Here is a 20328-nt window from a genome sequence, read left to right as displayed (position 1 = left end):
ATACCAAGCTATTATTTCCCAAACTTGATTTAGTCAAAGCACTTAAGCTAGATGGTGCAAGGTCAAGACAATAGAGCTTTCCTTTTCTAGTAACATAACCAATCATCCTCTTTGTCTTGATGTCCTTAAAACACAATAATCAGGTAAAAAATTACTATATAATTCAAAGAGGTGATTAGTTAGGATACATATATTAAATTGAAGTTTAGAGATGGAACAATTAAAATAATGAATGACCATTTACGAGTAACACTAGCTTCTGTATCATTGGTTGTAGATACAATGGATTGTTCGATTATTTTTAGCTCGTTAGGTGTATTAAAAGATATAAGATCAGTTGATCCAGAATCAATAATCCATCTATACGACCTAACAGTGGTAGAACTACAAAAAGAGTTGCTTGGTGGTTCTGAAGATATGTATAATGCAACAACATCTAGCGAGGAAGGTTGTTCGGCCACAACTGTTGATATTGATGCAGTTTTTTAGTTTTTAAATTCTTTTTGGCTTTAGACAGATCCCACTATTCAGAATATCCAATCAGATCATAACATATGCTTTGAGTATGACCTGTCACACCATAATGTGTACATTTCTTTTTTGAATTTGTCTATTTATTACCAATGCCAAAGCTACAAGTAGTATTATCCCGAGCTGACGAGTTAGTTCTTTTGGCGAGCAATGCAGTTAACTCCGAGGAAGCCTGTTCTCCAGTCAAAATTTTTTTTCGATTTGCTTCTCAACGAACATATGCATATGTTCGTTCAAGGTCTAAACTCGGATCCATTCGAAGAATTTCTCCTCTCACTTGTTCAAACTCGACATCAAGTCCGTTTAAGAAGATGTGGATTCTCAACTTCTCTACAACTGCTTTATACATAGTCACGTCTTCAGAATCTTTCATTCTTATTTTATCCCGATGATCAAGCTCTTGAAATATCTTAACTAGCTAGCTATAGTAGGTTGGAATCGATCTGTCAAACTGTCGACTTAGGAATACTCGTTGATTAAGAGCAAGAACCTGAGTTCCGTCTGATCCATCATAGAATGTTTTTGAAAGAACTTTCCAGATTTCACAAGCTGTATGAATACGAAGATATCTTTTCATGATTAGTGTCATTGATGTGAGTAACCAACTTTTAACTTTCTGATTTTCAGCATACTACTTGGAGTAAGACGAATTAGTTTATTCGGGTTGAGGAGAATCTCTCATAATATAATTCAATTTTTTATGCCCAGTGATATGCATCTCTATGATTTGAGACTATGTGTCATAATTAGTTTCGGGTGAGGGTTATTACAGGTCTAAAGCCCCAATTTTCAAAGTTGACATGGATAATTTGTGGTAATGGTATGGTGGTTGGTTTAGTAAGGGTTTCAGATGGAGAGGAAGACATTTTTATAATAAAAATTTTATACAAGCTACTCAGATATCGTAAAGAAACTTAATTCAATTAATTAATTCATAATCATAAATTTCTTAGATACAAGGACTTATATAAACTCTTATTTACAAGACCCTATTTTAATACAAAGTAAAAACCTAAATAGTAGGAGCATATATGGAAAGAGATAGATACATGAGATATATACTGTTTAAGAGATAAATAACAAATCAAATCTTCTACATGAAGTAGGACTCCATATATATTCTACCATGTAACATTTTTATAGTTTATTTGCTAAAAATTTCTTTTCTTTCTCTTTTAAATGTCTTTTTGTGTCTTTCTGTACGAGATGAAACAATATTGATTTCAAAATTAAACAAAAAAATAATTTTTCTTGTAATTTTGATAAATCATTTTCTTATTAGATTGTCTATTAATAATTAATATAAATATCAACATCTATAATTAAGTGTCACTCTCTAAATTTCAATTCAAATTATTATATAAATTTTTTTAAATTTTAATACAACTTTTTATTTGAATATCAAATTGTAGATGAATTGACAAATTTACTAATATTTGGCTTATTAAATAATATATTAAAAAAATTAATGAAAATATTTTAGTAAGAAAATAGCTAAAGATAATGATATTAATTGAAAAAAAAAAAAAAAAGATAAAATCTTTTGATCTTTTATACAAATTGAAAATGACCTGTATCATTTACTACTTGTCAACGAAAAATGTTGTAATGGTCCTCCTAGCATGCCTTGTTGCAAAAAGATCTTGTGGACCGACCAATCACATTCAACAAATGGTCCACTTCCAAGATATATGGGGAACTTGCATTTATGCTCCATTCATTCCATAGCTCTATCATCTCTCTCAGTAATGGATATACAGCGCATGCCTTCATCTTCTTCCTTGTATTATAAAGCCAGTAAAAGTGCCAATCCACCATGGCCAACAAGTGGTCACCGACTAGAAAGAACAAAACTTTGCTTCAAGTATTACAAAATGTAGGAAGCAGCTCACCTAGTTTCTCTTTTTTTATGTTAAAGATGGACTCTGGCGCCATTGAGCCAAAGCTAGTTCTTTCTGTTTATGCCAATATTGTTAATGGTACATGTAACTGAAAAAATCTCTCTTCTTTTCCCAGCTGTGGCAATCGTATGTGTGCCTGCATATGGCTGCAGCAAAAGACATGGCCTGGTATTCAAAGACCTATTGTGACAAAGGCAAAGAAAGGTTCCATAGAATTGACTGATGAGGAGGAGAAGAATCCTGCTGTTAAGGTTGTAGCTGATAAGAAAGGAACTATTGCTGGTGCTGTTGCTCTTATTATTGGTACAAGTATTGGTTCTGGGATTCTTGCTCTTCCTCAAAAAGCTTCTCCTGCTGTAATTGTCTCTCTAATCTATTTCTTTATTATCTGTATATTCTGATATGTTGTCATGCTTTTCAAGAATTGTGAAAATTATAACGTTAAATTCTATTGATTTTAAGAGGAAAAGTAAATTGGAACCTTTTTTTTAATGGTTGCTAAAAACACACCAATCATGTTTCTGTTTAATTCAGAAACTTTAAATTATGTCTTCTTGAATAGCATTTCTAAGTTTGAATAGAAGAGAAGGAGCAGAATCTTCATAGAGGACATCTGAGCTTGCTGCATATGAAACTTGAGGATATACAGGGTAATAGAAGATGTTTCTAATATTTTCCTTTAATTAGAATCTAAAACATTGAATCAATCTTGTTGAGAGAGGATCATAAGAAAGAGGTGTTTCCATAGTCATTGATAGTATTTCAACTTGCAGGGAATTATTCCAAGTTCAGTTACCATTATAGTGTGTTGGGGCTTTCTCTTACTTGAAGCACTATTACTTATTGAAATCAATGTGGGTTTGAGGAGAAAGAAGAAGAAAAGAGGAGGTGAAGGTGAACTAGATGTTATATCATTAAGGACTATGGCTCAAGAGACTCTAGGAGATTGGGGTGGAACTTTAGCCACTATGACCTATGTCTTCTTGGGTTATACTTCAATGATTGCCTATAGTTCTAAATCTGGGGAGCTCCTTTTCCATTTGATCAATCTTCCTGAACCACTCTCAGGCTGTTTGTTCACTGCTCTTTTCACTATGCTAATCTCCATTGGTGGCACTTCAGCCACTGATCAAGTCAACCAATGGCTCACTGTTACCATGATAGGTATACAGAGATTAATCTGTTGCTACTAGGGAATTTGCATGATGACATATGATAGCATGAATTTGTTGCAAAACTTTTACAATTATTAATTATTTATAGTTGTTAATAATAATGAAGGAATTGATGCACAGGTTTGCTGATAGCAATAGAGGTGCTAGCAGTTGTGCTTGGAGGGTGGTCAGGATTAGAAGGAAGTTGTGACTGGGGAAAAGTCCCGACTACAGTTCCTGTAATAATCTTCTCTTTGGTATATCATGATCTTGCTCCTGGTAAATACATAGTACAGTATTCAGAATTCACGAGTTTTATAAGCTGCAGAATGCTTCTTGGTTTAATATGATTGATAATCTTGCAGTTCTTTGTGCATATTTGGGTGGTGATCTGCCGCGACTGAGGGCTTCAGTTCTGCTGGGTAGCCTTGTCCCTTTACTGGGATTGCTTGTTTGGGATACAATTGCACTTGGACTTTCAGCTCAGACTGATCAAGTTGTTGATCCTGTAGAATTACTGATGAGGTCTGCATTCTTTCTGAATTTAGAATTTGAAGACTACCACCTCCTTGGCCAGTGCTTTCGTTGAGCTTTCTTCGTGTCCCAAGTTATTTTTGACACTGAAAATCCTGAATCTCATAGTCATTTGTTCTTGGTCCAGTGTGAGATGGAGTGGGGTGTCATACATGGTAGAGGCCTTCTCACTTCTGGCAGTAGGAACATCATTAATTGGCACCCTCCTAGGCTTCTCTGAATTCTTCAAGGAGCAACTCAAGGATCTTTCATGGCATTCATCTGCTACACAAATATTACAGGTAGCAGTTATTCCGTATCCAACTCTACCACCTTGAGGAGTTCAGTAAATGTAAGCTTTCTGCTACATGTTGCAACATATCACTAATCATTCGATGCAATTCAAAACTATTGCAGGAACGAAACATGATATTCGTGTTAAATAATTGGTGGGAAAGAAATAAAATTAGCTTCACAGCAATGGCAATGGTTGTTGCTCCAACACTGCTTGTCTCAACCAATGTTCCCGATGCCTTCTCTGCTGCTACAGATATTGCTGTAAGTCAATCATGCAGGCACGAAATACATTCAATTGCATAATGCCCGTTTCATAAGCTATAAAAGAGGAAACATTAATTTCAAAATCAAGTGAAGCACTTCTTTTAATCTCTAAGAATTTTGAGCCACAAATTGTTTCCATAGAGATCATTATTTTAGCATATATAGTTACTTTAACGGATTAATCTTGTTTTGTACTAATCTTTTTATCCTAGTGCTGGTATAACTTGTATAAAGCTGGCTAGTAGATGCGAAACTGCGTGATGACATTGCCATTGCGCTAATATTTCAATAATCGAGTGTCTGTGTGGTAGTGCAATAGTTTAAGGCGTGACAACTCATTTCCTTTATGAATTTCTGATTTACAAGAACATATTTGTATACAAAGGCTGTAATAAAATACTTGCATGATAATGTTGTTCTTATTATTGGAACTTTTAATATGGAACAGGGAGGATACTGCATGACAATGTTGTATGGAGTTCTTCCACCAGCTATGGCATGGGCAATGTACGACAGAGAAAAGGAGGACACTAAAGAAAAAGTGTTATGGAAAGCTAAGCCTGCACTTGTTGGAGTAGGTATCTTTGCTTGTGGGATAATGGTTGAACAAATCTTTCAGTATTTCTCAGAACTACACCTCTAACCAAACAGTACATAACCCAAAAATTATTATTTGACTACAAATATAACAAAGTCATTTTGAATTGAATCAAGAATTTCATAGCCTATAGCAGGGAAAAAAAAAAAGACATTCTAATCTTGCAGAATCTTGTACTTGGCCAGTAAAGATTTCAATGTCTTGGATGAGGGAGCTATGATATCCTGGAAAGAATTGCAGTATAATACAATGTGGAGCTCATTTGGCAGAATTATCAAAAGCACACTGCTAAATATTTTTGTAGAAAATGTATATATAACTAATGAATGATTAATTACCATAATTCTGAGAATTTTAAACTATCATATTTCTTTTATTGTTAGTCCTGTAATAGTATTAAAAGAAATTATGAATCAGCAAGAAACATAGTAGTCCGTAAACTTTCGACCGAAACACAATTAAACTCTTAAACTTCACAGTAGTTCAATTATATTTATAAAATTTCAAAAATTGAACAATTACATCCTTAAAACTAAATCCGTTTACTTTAATATATAACTGCATGAGAACTAATTAGTTCTTTACATTAAAAACAAATTGCTTTAACTCTTTTGAACTTACATCTTTTACATATGAGAAAATATTAGCTATTGAGCTATTTTGTAATTTTGTCGGCTCCAAAAGTATAATTGTTTTGTTTTCAAACTGTAAAGGATGTAATTGAGCTATTTTAAAATTTAAAGATTTAATTATTCTTTGGGCAAAAATTTAGAGATTTACATGCACCTTTTGCCTTATGAATCCGTATGGCTTTTTTTTTTTTTTTTAAAGTAAATTTATGTCAAACTTTTATTCTGGGAAATAAAGTCAAATCAAAATATAAATTTTTGTTGATAAGAGTAATTTAATTTTGCTATTTTTATTAAACACCAAAAAGTACACTTGGTAGTATACAATTTGTTGAAAATAAATATTAAATCAAAAGTATTTTTTTTTGAGGAATAATCAAAAGTAATTTCTCAATCTTATAAAGAATAATTAATATACATATAAATTTAGCATTTCATCCTTCGCTAAAATTGCTATTGAAAACAAAAAACTTCCCTAGAAGAAACAAGAAAATGGATCAACGGAACCTCTCAGACCTCGGTTACGTTCTGCTATGGCAACTATTGTTTATACTGTATCTGGAGGTTCCATAAGAAAGGCATGCCCTCTCCTTGTTTTTTACTGATGCAAGAAACACTCTCTCAGGTATTTACAAGGAAAGCAATCAATTGGGATCCTTTTCCATTTCGATACAGGAGAAAACTTCAAATGCCAATGATGTTCCAACAAACTGAGAGAATCTTACATGTCAATCTGAGGTCCTGCTACCTCGTTCGTTACAGCCATGAACTGCCTGTAATATTTCACTTTCCATGCTTGTTTTGTGAATTGTGTTTGGCAAAATCCATGCTTAACCCTGAACTTCTCTGTTGTATTTTATTGAACCTTTTAAATTTTTATTTATTTTATTAAACCCTAGCACTTTATTCTTTATTTTATTGAAGACTACTTCTACATATTTCAAGAGGCTTTTATCTATTCTATTGAGAACTCAATGAAATAAAATAAAAATTAAAAAACCCAATAAAATAAAACTGAAAAGTTCAAAGACTTAAATATACATTTGGCCACTGCATTTCACAAATTGATATATTCTGACATATCAGATTTCTTACATGCACTTTCAATCACATGATATAGACTTGCCATATGAGCGGAATGCACATCATGTAAGAGTAGTCTACATACGATGGGATTCAGAATTGTCATGGATTTGGTAATTTTACTTTTAGGATATAGGGGAAAAGAAAACATAACACTGTTATTATACATGATAGCTAATTGTAAAAGAAAGGATCTCTTAACCAGAGCTAATTTATTTCATGAAGTAATCAAGCAATACAAGCTATAAATTTCATAAATAAACATAATAAAGCAATAGAGGTCATAAATATTTTAGAGAGAACTGAAATAAATGCACTCTCACCAAATCAGAACACCAGTGTCCGAATCAAAATGGTACATGCACAAGGAGAACATTTTAACACGATTAACCTCTTGGTGCAGCCAGTTCCTAGTTCTTCACTGATGTCACATGCTTGAGAAGCATCTGTACCACATCATAGGATATTCTTGATGCTTCTATCTTGAGGTGGTGTATCTTTGTGTCTGTTTCTTGCTCCAGCCGCTTCACATTTGCACCAGAATCCCCGCTACTCTGTTTGTTTTTACATGAGCGGAATCATGTGACGTTCTAAGTAAAATAATATTAATAATACAAGAATCTAGCAGAAGTAGCAAGCAGTTGATTTGCGTTTGACTCAGTCTATAAATAAGCAGCTCAACTACTATGACCAGGAAATCTGGTGCGTGTGTGTGTGTGTCTCAGTTGCATGAGAAAACATGTGCATGCACTTGGGTATAGTAATGGCAGCTAAATTAGACCAAAACTATCAAGAATGGTTCAAAATTTGAATTGATTATCAACAAGGAAAAGAAATAAAAGGCATCAGCATCAAAGCTGATCATAAAATATGATTGTGAATCATCAAATACATGCCTGTAGCATACAAGTCTAGCACACGATTTATAGATAATCAATTGTCTTGAAATTATGTTGTATATCTCCATGAATCCAATCACCTAAAGCTAGCAAGATGCTTCAGATTGCAGATAGATATGACTGGCTGTGACATGCATCAATTTCTTTTTCTTTTTTCCTTTTTCAAAACAAAAAAAGTGAAAAGTTAATTCTGACATCTTTGGTTTGGCGTTCTCACCTCTGCAACCTTCCTCTGAAACTCAGCTTCCATGTGAGCACGGAATGCAGCAATATCCTTTTCAGCCTCTTCCTTGGCTTGTTTCAGTCTAGCCATTTTTTCTACAGGAAAAGAAACAGGACTTATTAATATCTCAATGAATGTGATGACTTCCTCCATCATCTCTTTTAATGAACAAAAGGATGGAGGGAGTGTGGGGTGGGGGTTGGGGGATAAATTTGTTAAAACTTAAAGGTTCAATTAAGAATTGCTTCCCTTAAATTCACCTCAAGGAAAACTACAAACTTATAGTTATGCATATAATTCTTTGAGAATAATATAATACTAAAATTTTCACTTCAAGCCATGTTTTGCATGTATAAAAAGTCAAAGCTCTTGCCAAATAGATGGGGAATTTTATGGTAAATAAACAGCAGCTGGCACTGATAAAGGCTAGAAAGCTGATCTTCCTGACTACCCAATTAGAATCCATCCCATTCTTTTAGCCTCCTCATAAACAGACAAGAGATGCAAATAAACAAGAAGGTTGTATAGTAAAGTCCTAAGTGCCAAGATAAAATAGTTCATCAAGATGCCTAGTATCCTTAGCACAAAGATGATATCAGAAGATAGTAAAATATCAGAAGTTATACAATCACAGGGATGATAGATGATTTAAACAGAATGTCAGAAGTGTGACTTTCAGGTAAGAGCAAGATACAAGGAAAAGGGAGAATACTTACGACTTCTGGCAGCATTGACAATATGCTGAGCTTCCTGTTCTGCAGCTAGCAGGAGTTGAATTCCATTCTGACCCCTGTTGGAATCCATTCTTCCAGGAATTTCTAGTGGATTACTAAACTGTGAAGCAGAACACAAATGTTATTCTTAAAGGGAGAGAAAATGAATATTAGCACTAGATAATATGAGAACAAGATAGCTCTTCCAGTAGCATAGACAAGTGGCTTGTGTAAGGATCCATTCAAATGAACAATATCATCAGATCAATCACAAACATTTGGAGAAACTTCCATTTCAGAAAGTTTAAATACAGACAGAAGTGAGCCAGCAAAATGGCGTCCCTTTCATACAAATAGTTTTAACAAATCGTACTAAATTTCACATCAAACAAACAGTAAGTAACTCCACTCCTGTCCTCATTCCTAAATAAAGTAAAAAGAAACAAGAAGTGCACTTGATTTGTATTTATTTAGATAACCAGGTCTAGAACCCACATGGGAAAATAGCAGTTCATATTAAAAGGACCGGATAACATTAAACTTCAGGATGTGAAAAGTTTACAACCCCTAAATCTAACAAGGGGTTGTGGGTAAGTTAACACCAAGCCTGACTAGGGAAATGCAGACGTGCTAAAAGTAAAAGGTTATGCCTATTGAATATGGAGTATCCAATTCACTCACAAGCCACGAAATAGCTGAATCAAAGAAGGCCCCATAACCAAAAATAATAGGAAGCTCATGCTTAAATAGCTCAAAAGCTATGAACTAACATCTTAGTTCAGAGTACAAAAGTCAATGAAAGAATGACTTCATATCAGATTGGTAACTTGATTATTTAGTCCTTCCAATTATTCTTAAGAAGATATAAACTTATGTTATCGCGAGTCCAAAGAAAAACTAAATATCCTTGATAATTATAGGACTCAGAAACCAATAATTTAACAAATCCACAGGAAACAATATCAACCAAGAGAAGAGAAAAGCCATTGTGCTGATATCCTTCAAGATAATCAATAAGTATTACCCAAATTTATCCATTCTTCCACTATCTCCCTAGAGTAAAATCAATTAAAAAACAACTGAGTCTCCAGATTCCAATCACTACCCATCATTTACAAAGAAAAACCCATAGATCGAAAAATCTAACTGATCTGATCCGTTACCTAGTCTTACCATATCAAGAGTTCTACCAATGAATTATCCCAGCTCAAGAAACAGGAACCCACATAAATAAAATAAAGAAAACATCAATTGCACAACACTAAACCATGAAATCAGGTCATACCCAACATGAATTTCATCTAGGATTGATGATTAAGCTTCAGATTTATCTGACATGTTCAAGAAACTGAAGATCACAAGATCAGAAAGTTCTTATCTTTACTGAAAACGTTAGTGACCTATAATTAGAACCCAAAAGAAAGAAAAGAAAATTTAATAGAAATAATGATTGTAACAATGGGATTTAAAGTAATCTAAAAAGCACAGAGAGATAGGCTAAGAAATAGCAAAAATCAAGAAAAACAAAAGAGAGAAGAAAAGAGAGAGAGAGAGAGAGAGAGAGATAGAGAGAGATTGACTGACCTGAAGAAGCGGTGCTGTGTTGTATTGATACGATTAGTGTTGGAAACTTTCACTGGAAACAAACACGTTCAATTGCTGGGAACTGAACTGTAATATTGTCCAATCCAGAACTGGTGTTCAATTACGAAACTAGCCTTATACTTTTTTTTATTAATTTTTAATTAGCCTCAATTTTCAAGTATCTGTCCTGCATTCTTTATAAATTACATGACCTCCCGCGGTTATGTACTCTCATTTTTCAATTATATATTGTAATCTTTTTAAAGTTGATTATAATACATTCTTTTTATCTTTCTATTAAAATAATTTATCAATATAATATAAAAGGATGATTTTATTTTTAAAAACATTATCAAGTTTTTTAAGATGAACTACTACGATTTATATGTTGCTGATGCTAGATTTGAAGGAATCCTCTGGCTGTTACTACAGATTATTGATTTGCAAGTCTCTAGAGTGATAAGGCAATTAAATTGAAAATCTGGTATTGTCTAGGGTTCAAAAAATCTTTTGTCATTCAATAACAAAACTTTCATAATCTAAGTTCTTTTTTAGTGACTTATTTGTCTAGTTACCCAAAAAACTCTCTTCCTAAATGAACCTAGGGTTTTCAAATAACGGTAATTAATATTCATAAGGGCAAACAATACTTAACATTTTGCCTTTAAGTGCTCTCTTGCAAGTTTTAGGAATAATATCTTGAAATTTCAAGTAAAAATAAAATAGAGCAGTGTCATGCCCGTGACCAATGATTCCCCCTCTGAAGCAGCTGAATGAAGGAAAGATAGAAAATGAACAAAAGACTCCACCACTTCTAATCCTAACCATGAACTTTAAACTTCACGCTTGTGACATAGGCTTCACGCCTATGAAGAGTTCCTCTCTTGAGTTTTTGGAGAAAAGGGACATAAGACTTCATGACCTAGCTGTCCCAACCGTGGACATCAACCATTATGGTTGTAACAATAAGTTCACACTCATGAAGATAAAATTCCCAACCGTGAACAATTATTCACGGGTAGGACGACTGCCTTTTTTATAGACACTAGTTTAGCAGTAAGGAATGTCCGTGAAGAAAAGATCATGCCCGTGAAGCTACATTTATTATGGTGGTTGAATGACTATTTACATTTTCTACGAAGCTCCAACGACTCTATTTTCCCTAGAAATATAAAAACATTATTGTCAGCACCCATTTTCTTGATCTATATATTGAGGGAATTACAAAAAAAACCCAATGTTAAGAGTCACTACCTTTCACAAGTTTTGGGAGGTTGAGGATGAATAAATCTCATTTAGGTTTGAGAATAATTGAACTAACATTACTTTCTAGAATCAATTTGGACTCAATTATTAGAAAAAATTAAGTTTAAGGGGAGAAATGATAGTTTCCTCAAGTTCAAGGACTAAAATACAAAACTGTCTAAAACGTTTTGATCCTTAAAGTCAATTGGCTCTGCGTACAACCGAATTGGCTCTATGCAGAGCCAATCGCTCTACTCAGTTCAAATTGGCTCATTTTTTGAATCTGACATTTTCTATATGTATTTTGACTTAAGAACGCCAAAAAGTATCAAAAGAAGATTCTAGAAAGTTTTTATGATACTTATTAGGATTTTACAGGATTTTTATTGGATATTAATGATCGATAAAAGGAAATCTTTTTTCTTTTAAAATTTAAAATCAATTTCAGCTTATATGTTGTCTTAGGGTTTCCTAAAAACCTACCTCTATAAATATATTCTTAGTCCTAATTCTAGGGTTAGCATGTCTTGGCCATTGATAATAATTATTAGCAATTCTTAACTAGTAACAGATATTTGAATTTTTTTTTTTTTTTAATATCTAAACACCTATAACTTTCAACTAACATGCATATAGACTTTATTTTTTTAGTAATATTTAAACACTTTTGTATAATATATGTGGACATATTGAATGAAAACATATGTAAAAAGTGTTAAAATATCACAAGAAAGCAAGTTCAAATGTCTGTTGGTTAAATTGAAAGCTAAAGGGTTAAACTGACTAAATGACTAAAGTTCAGGAACATAAATATGCATTTGGCCAATAAAATTATAATTTTGCTCTCTATTCTTGAATGAAGTAAATATGAGATAAAAGACCTATTTCTTTTAAGATGTGTTTGAATGTATACTCTTTTATCTTTTTTCTTATTTAATTCATATTTGTTCATATTTTAAATTTTTTGTTGATTTCTATTTATTTTTTGTTGATTTTATATATTTTTTCTAATTGAATAATTTTATTGATATTTATTTGATGTTTGGTTGATATTAAACTAGGTATCATTGATATTTGATTAACTTTTTAATCAAACATAAATTGTCTTAAACTTCTTTTCTTTAATTGTTATTTACTTATTAAAGATGATCTAAAATATTAGAAATTAATATCTTTGGTAGAACAATTATATTTTAGTATTTAGATTAGCCTTATTTGTACTTGATTATGGTTGATTTTGATTTGTTTTATTGATACATAAAACAATTCAAGAAGGAAAAGAAATATTGAAGATTTGTTTGAGATTGATATTGGATGTCTAAAAAATAAATTTGAAATTTTTTTAGTTTAATATCTTGATTTTTTAATTTTGTATAATTTATTTTTCTCAAATATGCTTTTGGGAAGAGACACTTTTCCAACCAATACTAAAAATAGTTGAAGTCATGGACTAATTATGAATCTTTTTGAGGATTGAGTTACCATACAATTAGCAAACAGAGAGAAGCAACCGACATGGGAAACAATTGACAAGTGAATAATATTGAGAAAAGTTTATTTTATTATTTATTTTAATTTTTTGTTGTATTCTATTTATTTATTTTAGGGTTTTTTATGTAATTTAATCTTTTTGTTGATTTATGATGTTTTAGTTGATTTATAGGTCTTTAATTTTTTTTAAATTATTATTTACTTATTGAGAAAATTAAAAATATTAGAAATTAGTTTTTTCTGTTAAAATGCGAAGAAATAAATAAATAGAAGTTAGTAAGGGCTTAGATTTTCAACAAATTAATTCTTAATATCATTAGATAAAATATGAGAAAAGTCTACATCAGGAAAAAAATGAGCACACTGTAAGAGAAAAAGAACGATCAAAAAAATTATTACTATTATTATTGGAAGACAAATTAACCACTTTTGCCATCACCACACCATCTATATGAATCTATCAATGAAAGTGTGACATCTCAACCTCTAGGACATATGGTGATACCCAACTACATTTTGTTAAATTGGCAACCATATTTATTGCACTACATTGTATTGCGAGATTGTGAATTGTCTAAGGGTGTTTGGCTTTGCAGTATCCTGGGAATGAGAACTGGGGTTTTTCATGAAAAGTAACTTTTTGATTGGATTATTAATCTTCATGAGATGTTGCATGATGAAAATTTTTTAATGGCTTGCATGATCCTTTGGTCACTCTGATTTGCTCGGAATAAAAGACATTTTGATAAGGTATTTCTTGATATGAACCAAATCCTTGGCACAGCGTGGAAATGTTTGTGCGAGTATAAAGAGTGTAACGCTAAGAAACAGGCTCATCCATATAGAGGTATGGTGAAATGGAGTCTACCTCCAATGGGCTTTATCAAGGTTAACTGTGATGCTACTGTTTCAAATAATCTTCGGGGGGTTGGGGGCTGTATGCAGAGATGAAGCAGGGCGGATTCTGTTTGCTGCTGCAAAATGCAATGAGCATTAACTGTCAGTTGAGTTTCCTAAGCTGCAAGTGATAATTTTTACCTTACAGACTGCCTCTTGCAAGGGATGGAAGTATATTATTGTTGAAAGTGATTGTCTCCCTATTATCATTGCTGCAATGAGCTTGAGAATGTTATTAAAATGTGTCTGGATCTTGCGAGTTTGTTTTTGGTTTGCAAACAGGGGGCTCATTCCCTTGCAAAGATCTACCTTTCTCCAAGTCCATCGGTTGGGGTGGACCACTTTCCTGCATTGTTCGTGAGTTAGAAAATTTGGATCTGGTGTAAATTGTTGTGTTTCTCTTTGCTTTGTCTATGTTCTTATTTGGCCTTTTTTTTGGCTTTTTTACATAGAAAAAGCAAATTCATTTACTCCAGTTTACATTAGCAAGGATTTTATTGAATAGCAAATCTATGGGTTAGAAACAGAATAAACGAGCCAACTAAACCAATCGAAAAATCGACTAAACCGAAGTATAAAAATCGATTCCCTGAATAATATCACTCTACTTTTTATTTTTTTGTTTTAAAACTTTAATTAATTGATTGGTTTTTTTATTTTAATTCAAAACTGAATTGATTGATTATATTTTTACTATTAATTATGATTTTTTTTTAAATATCTTTTAAATATTTATGTTATATATTTTATAAAAAAAAATATTCTTTTATAAATAAGTTAAATATTTATAGGTTAATTAAAAAACTGGTGAACCAAATCCATTTTTTTCTCCTTTTCTTTTTATATATATTTTTTTATTTTTCAATTAACTGAAAATTTATTGTTAAAATATCGACTCTTTGATTAATCAAATTAATAGCTAACTAACATTTGACTAAAAAAATAAAATATAAAAACTAAAAATGATTGGTTTCTTTTTTATGAGTACTTGACTAAAATCTCTAAACAAAAGTATTAGAAATCTAAATAATTAATAAATAAAATTTCAAATAATAGAAGATCTCTAATTAATTTTTTTTAAAAAAATGTTATAACTTTCTTAATTGTAAGAAATAATGTTTGATTTTGAATTAATTTACTTACTAATTCTCCAGATTGTGAGCTAAAGTAGCCATTACATGCATAACTTGTGAGGTTCATCACAATACAAGTTCTACCATCTTTTATGCCTATTTATTTATTCTTTTACTAAACATATAATTTTTTAATCAATTAGACAGATTTGGGCCAAAAATCCTTACTTTATTGAGTCTACAGGAAAAAAAGGAAGATCGTAATCATATCCATTTAGGTTCGAAATCACATGATTCTGTTAAATCATTTACTCCACATGAAGATAATAAATCATTTCACCAACTTCTGCACCACTGGCCCTCTTCTTAAAAATAAAATAATTGAAAAAAAAAATTGTTGCTTAATTCTAAATTTTAACATGTCAATAATTTAGTTAAAAGAAAAATGTTAATTCTTTTTGAAAAAAAAAAAAATCATTTTCATTGCTCACCCTCCATTTCAGACCATTGAATGAACGCATCCACCGGATGTTGGCCAATTAAATTTGATCCAAAATTGGCAAATGAAAACTTAGATTAATATGATATTATCTCTTATCCTTAATATCTTATCCTTAATATCTGTTTTAAATAACAGATAAAATAATAATAATAATAATAATAATAATAATATCCTTTTATTTTAATTTTAAGCTACAGTTATTTTGCCACATTTAAGATGCCTGAAAACCGTTTCAACAACTACTTGGTTACATTCCTACGCGCCACTATCTTCCATGATGGGAAGTGAACAGCCCTAACCACTTCTCCCCCTTTCAGCACGGGATTTCAGCCACTCTACAATATCACCAAACACCAAATTAACATTCTCTTCTGGTTCACCAACGATCTGATGCCACATTCCTGGATAAATCTTCAACGTCTTGTCCTTACTGGCGGCGAGTGTATATAGCTGCTCAACGCAAGCAGGATCACACACGACATCATCACCGCCATGCACAATCAACAACGGAACATCAACTTCATCGAACCTCTCTTGTAACTCTCCACACACTCTTAGCATCATTAGCGCGGTAGCTGCTCGTGGCCTCGCAGCTACTCTTCTCGGACTAGCAGTCGCCAGCTTCCTCTTCCAATTCTCCTTAAAGGACACATCAGGAATTGATCCGCGCGTGGGAACCACAGACCATGTGGGGACCACAGCCGCGACTATAAAAAGCAAATGCTCCAACGGCCACGGAGGTTTGAATTTAGCGCTAATTCCACACATTGCTCCATTTAAAATTAATCCGTCCCACACGCCTTTCTCACGAAGCGTGATGTATAGCGCGATCGCGCCGCCTAAAGATTCAGCGTATAAGAAGGCTGGTAAGCCAGGAGCGTGGGATTGACGAAAGCGGGTGAAGAAGTGAATGCAGTCGTCTACAACGGGAGCGAGGTCGGGGATATGGTAGATGAGGCCGTCAAGGCCGTCGGAGAAGCCGTGGCCTTGGTGGTCGATGGCGCAAACAGCGAAGCCAGATTGAGCGAAGAGGATGGAGGTTAACTGGACGAACCAGCTGGATTCGCCGGTGAAGCCATGGATGACGGCGACGCAGGCGGTGATTTTGGTCGGAGGGAGTGGAGTCCACCATTGAGTGAAAAGTTTGAAGCCGCGGGAGTTTGTTATGTATTCGGAAGAGCAAGTGACGTTGTGGCGGGCATAAAATTCTGAGGCGGACAATTTTCCGAATGGGCTTTCTTCGCTGGCTTCTGCTACTGGGTGCTGAATTGGTGCTGCCATTGTTGCTAAAGTGCACCTGGGGTGCAGAGAATACAAAGAAGAGGTGTAAGGATCCATTCAAATAACCAATATTTAGCAAATCAATTACAAACATTTGAAAAAACTTGTATTTCAAAAAGTCCAAATACAGACAAAAGAAGTGAGCCAGCAAAATAGCGTCCCTTTCATACAAATTGTTCTAACATACCTTACTAAATGAATAATTAAGCAAATCCATACTAAAAAATATCCAACCGAGACAAAAAAAAAATGCCATTCTGGTGACATCCTTCAAGATAATCCATAAGCATAACTCAAATTATAAAAGAACCCTTATACTTCTTTTTATTGATTTTTAATTGGCCGTGATTTTTAATTTGATTCCTAAATTTATATTCAAAGGTTAAAAATATCTGATTTAAATATTTTCAGCAAATAGCTTTATAGACATAAATTAAATATATCTAAGTAAAAAATTTCCTAAATTTGTGTACAATTATTCTTGAGAAGTTTAGAGTCCAAAGAAAAACTAAATATCCTTGATAATTATAGGACTCAAAAACCAATAATTTAACACGAAACAATATCCAACCAAGAGAAGAGAAAAGCCATTGTGCTGATATCCTTCAAGATAATCAGTAAGAATTACCCAAATTTATCCATTCTTCCACTATCTCCCTAGAGTAAAATCAATTAAAAAACAACTAAAGTCTCCAGATTCCAATCACTACCCATCATTTCCCAAGAAAAACCCATAGATTGATAAATCTCACTGCTCTGATCCATTACCTAGTCTTACCATATCAAAAGTTCTACCAATGAATTATCCCAGCTCAAGAAACAGGAACCCACATAAGAAAATAAACATTAATTGAACAACACTAAACCATGAAATCAGGTCATACCCAACATGAATTTCATCTAGGATTGATGATTAAGCTTCAGATTTATCTGACAAGTTCAAGAAACTGAAGATCACAAGGTCAGAAAGTTCTTATCTTTACTGAAAACGTTAGTGACCCATAATTAGAACCCAAAAGAAAGAAAAGAAAATTTCATAGAAATAATGATTGGAACAATGGGATTTAAAGTGACCTAAAAAGCACAGAGAGATAAGTAAGGAAATAGCAAAAATCAAGAAAAATAAAAGAGAGAAGAAAAGAGAGAGAGAGATCGACTCACCTGAAGAAGCGGTGCTGTGTTGTATTGATACGATTAGTGTTGGAAACTTTCACTGGAAACAAACACGTAGAATTGCTGGGAACTGAAATGCAATATTGTCCAATCCAGAACTGGTGTTCAATTACGAAACTAGCCTTATACTTTCTTTTATTAATTTTTAATTAGCCTCAATTTTCAGATATCTGTCCTGCATTCTTTATAAATTACTATGACCTCCTGCGGTTATGTACTCTCATTTTTCAATTATATATTATAATCTTTTTACTTTTTTATCTTTCTATTAAAATAATTTATTATTATAATATAAAAAAATGATTTTATTTTTAAAATGTTATTAAATACTTTAAGATGAATTACTACGATTTACCTGCACTATATTAAAATTGCAATAATTCTGAAATTATTATGTGTCCCATTTATGAAATTAAAAAAATATATATGAAACTTTGTTATATAACCAAAATCAATAATATAATTATAAATTTTAAAAATAATTATATTTAATACTATTTATAAAACTTAATAAAGTATCTAAGATTATATTTCTAACATTAAAATCTTACTACATTAAAAATATATATCTATAAAATTAAAGAAAGCATATATCAAATATTGTATATAAAATTTATAGAAAAACATTTGTTACTTTATTGATTATTTTAATATTATAATTATAAAATTAAATTTACTAACTTCTTAATAGCTTAATAAATTTTAAAATTCATAGAAAATTATTTGATTTAATTTTAAAAATATATCATAACAAACTTATCATGCTTATCTTATTTTTTAAAATTTTAAAATTATTTATTAAAGAGTTCATTATTATAATTTATTTTATTGAAATTTTTATTATAATTATTTATAAAAAATCAAATTATCATAATAAATTTTTATTATCGTTCATTTTGTTATGTTAATACATTTCACTAGTTCATAATAAAAATAAAAATTAATCTCACTTTTTATATTTAAGGACCTGCTAATGCATTGTATCATAATTGAGGGAGAAATAATAAAATATATTTTGAGAAAAATTTTAAAATATTACAAATTAATGTGCTTTGACTAATAAAATATTTTTTTTAAATTACAAAAAAGTGAAAAAGTATATGAAACTAAATTTTAAGAAGGTTATTATTAAAAAATGAAGGATCAATCGGTATATTTCACATAATCTCCGAAAAATCATAGTAATTTATCTTTATATTCATATCAAGTTTTTTATTATATCATCCTAAATTTTATTTTTAGATATAAAATAAAAGTTTGATTTGATTCTTTATATTTTAGAAGTAAAATTTCTTTTTTTATTTTATTTTGATGAATACACTATGGATTTTTATATTGATATCTATAATTTTAATTTTCTATTGATAAAAGAAATAAATAAAAAATTATTAAATATTTATAAAAATATATAATATAAAGTAAAATATAAGAAAAAATTTGTTGGATTTAAATAAAAAAAGTTTTTACTTTTTATAATAATTTCTATTTACATCCAAATTTTGACTCGTTTCATTTTTACACTTTTCTCTTCTTTTTATTTCTTTATTTTCTCTTTTATTTTTAATGCAACCTTTTTTCTTTCTCTTTCTATTTTATTTTAATGCTTTCTCTTTTTCTTCTATTTTGATAGAAAGATAGATAAAGAAAAAATTTATCTTTTTTCTTTTTCTCATTGAAACAAATTTTAATTGAACTTCAACCTCTTATGAGGCAAATAAAAAAGAAAGTAAATAAAGAAACTTAAATATATAAACATCTTTCTTTTTTCTCTCTTTCACTCTATATCGTGCCTCTAGACTCCTTCGCTCTTTTGCCAACAAATTTGTTTTTTCTAATTTTGATTTAAATTTAAGAAATAAATTTTAATAAAAAAACATAACTACAAAAAAATATGAGAAAATGTTGTCTTCGTTATGATTTTTGCTCTTCCTCGGTACAAATTACTTGTTTTTTAATTAGGAGTAGAGAGAGAAATTCAGGTTTAGTTGGTTCGATTTCTGTAAGTTAATGTTGATTATTTCATGTATAAAAATGCATCAATAGTTTGGTAGAAATATGGTGAGTAGTGTGAATCTTTATGTGAAACGAAGATAAAGAGTGAGTTTCGCATTAAATTTGGAAAAACGCTTTTCAAATCTCAATTTTTATTTTAAATAATTTTTAAGTTTTGAAAATTACTTTTACAAAAAATATGTATGAATAGATACTTTTCTTAAAAGAAACTTTGGAAAAAGTAATTTATAAAAAAATTAAAAGATTAATATATTAAATTAAAAA

General features: G+C 31.3%; 3 protein-coding genes across 7 annotated transcripts; 1 reads left to right on the top strand and 2 right to left on the bottom strand.

The window, feature by feature from the left end:
* The first annotated feature begins 1869 nt into the window (after nt 1-1869).
* LOC8260111 (tyrosine-specific transport system) lies at nt 1870-6832 on the top strand. Of its 2 annotated transcripts, XM_048375575.1 has the most exons (9): nt 1870-2407; nt 2548-2788; nt 3206-3596; nt 3728-3865; nt 3952-4111; nt 4248-4401; nt 4517-4657; nt 5109-5234; nt 6513-6832. In XM_048375575.1, the coding sequence occupies exons 1-9, from the start codon at nt 2154-2156 to the stop codon at nt 6777-6779; spliced, it is 1872 nt and encodes a 623-aa protein (XP_048231532.1). In that variant the 5' UTR covers nt 1870-2153; the 3' UTR covers nt 6780-6832. The 2 variants fall into 2 exon arrangements, with proteins under 2 accessions (XP_048231532.1, XP_048231533.1); XM_048375576.1 differs by lacking the exon at nt 6513-6832 and having other exon boundaries at nt 1959-2407; nt 5109-5620.
* Nucleotides 6833-7151: 319 nt separating this feature from the next.
* On the bottom strand, nt 7152-18177 carry LOC8260112 (V-type proton ATPase subunit G 1). Of its 3 annotated transcripts, none has more exons than XM_048375579.1 (4): nt 18040-18177; nt 8809-8926; nt 8087-8187; nt 7152-7524 (listed from the first exon to the last, which is right to left on the bottom strand). In XM_048375579.1, the coding sequence occupies exons 2-4, from the start codon at nt 8894-8896 to the stop codon at nt 7381-7383; spliced, it is 333 nt and encodes a 110-aa protein (XP_048231536.1). In that variant the 5' UTR covers nt 8897-8926; nt 18040-18177; the 3' UTR covers nt 7152-7380. The 3 variants fall into 3 exon arrangements, with proteins under 3 accessions (XP_048231536.1, XP_015581114.1, XP_002529578.1); XM_015725628.3 differs by lacking the exon at nt 18040-18177 and adding an exon at nt 10390-10515; XM_002529532.4 differs by lacking the exon at nt 18040-18177 and adding an exon at nt 10091-10377.
* On the bottom strand, nt 15748-18168 carry LOC8260114 (caffeoylshikimate esterase-like). Of its 2 annotated transcripts, none has more exons than XM_048375578.1 (2): nt 18040-18168; nt 15748-16894 (listed from the first exon to the last, which is right to left on the bottom strand). In XM_048375578.1, the coding sequence occupies exon 2, from the start codon at nt 16876-16878 to the stop codon at nt 15892-15894; it is 987 nt and encodes a 328-aa protein (XP_048231535.1). In that variant the 5' UTR covers nt 16879-16894; nt 18040-18168; the 3' UTR covers nt 15748-15891. The 2 variants fall into 2 exon arrangements, with proteins under 2 accessions (XP_048231535.1, XP_048231534.1); XM_048375577.1 differs by lacking the exon at nt 18040-18168 and adding an exon at nt 17763-17975.
* Nucleotides 18178-20328: the final 2151 nt, after the last annotated feature.

This window comes from Ricinus communis, chromosome 6 (assembly GCF_019578655.1).
Source record: "Ricinus communis isolate WT05 ecotype wild-type chromosome 6, ASM1957865v1, whole genome shotgun sequence".
Lineage (NCBI taxonomy): Eukaryota > Viridiplantae > Streptophyta > Magnoliopsida > Malpighiales > Euphorbiaceae > Ricinus > Ricinus communis.
The sequence above is the reverse complement of the archived record's forward strand: the minus strand, read 5'-3'. Positions and strand labels throughout refer to the sequence as shown.

Excerpts from the sequence above, each read along its gene's own strand:
- LOC8260114 (XM_048375578.1), bottom strand. The coding sequence starts at position 16,878 with ATGGCAGCACCAATTCAGCACCCAGTAGCAGAAGCCAGCGAAGAAAGC.
- LOC8260111 (XM_048375575.1), top strand. The coding sequence starts at position 2,154 with ATGCCTTGTTGCAAAAAGATCTTGTGGACCGACCAATCACATTCAACA. Across the intron at positions 2,408-2,547 it reads TGCTTCAAGTATTACAAAAT|CTGTGGCAATCGTATGTGTG; the intron begins GTAGGAAGCAGC and ends TTCTTTTCCCAG. Across the intron at positions 3,866-3,951 it reads ATATCATGATCTTGCTCCTG|TTCTTTGTGCATATTTGGGT; the intron begins GTAAATACATAG and ends ATAATCTTGCAG.
- LOC8260112 (XM_048375579.1), bottom strand. The coding sequence starts at position 8,896 with ATGGATTCCAACAGGGGTCAGAATGGAATTCAACTCCTGCTAGCTGCA. Across the intron at positions 8,188-8,808 it reads TGTCAATGCTGCCAGAAGTC|AAAAAATGGCTAGACTGAAA; the intron begins GTAAGTATTCTC and ends CTTTTCCTGTAG. Across the intron at positions 7,525-8,086 it reads TTCAGAGGAAGGTTGCAGAG|AGTAGCGGGGATTCTGGTGC; the intron begins GTGAGAACGCCA and ends AAAAACAAACAG.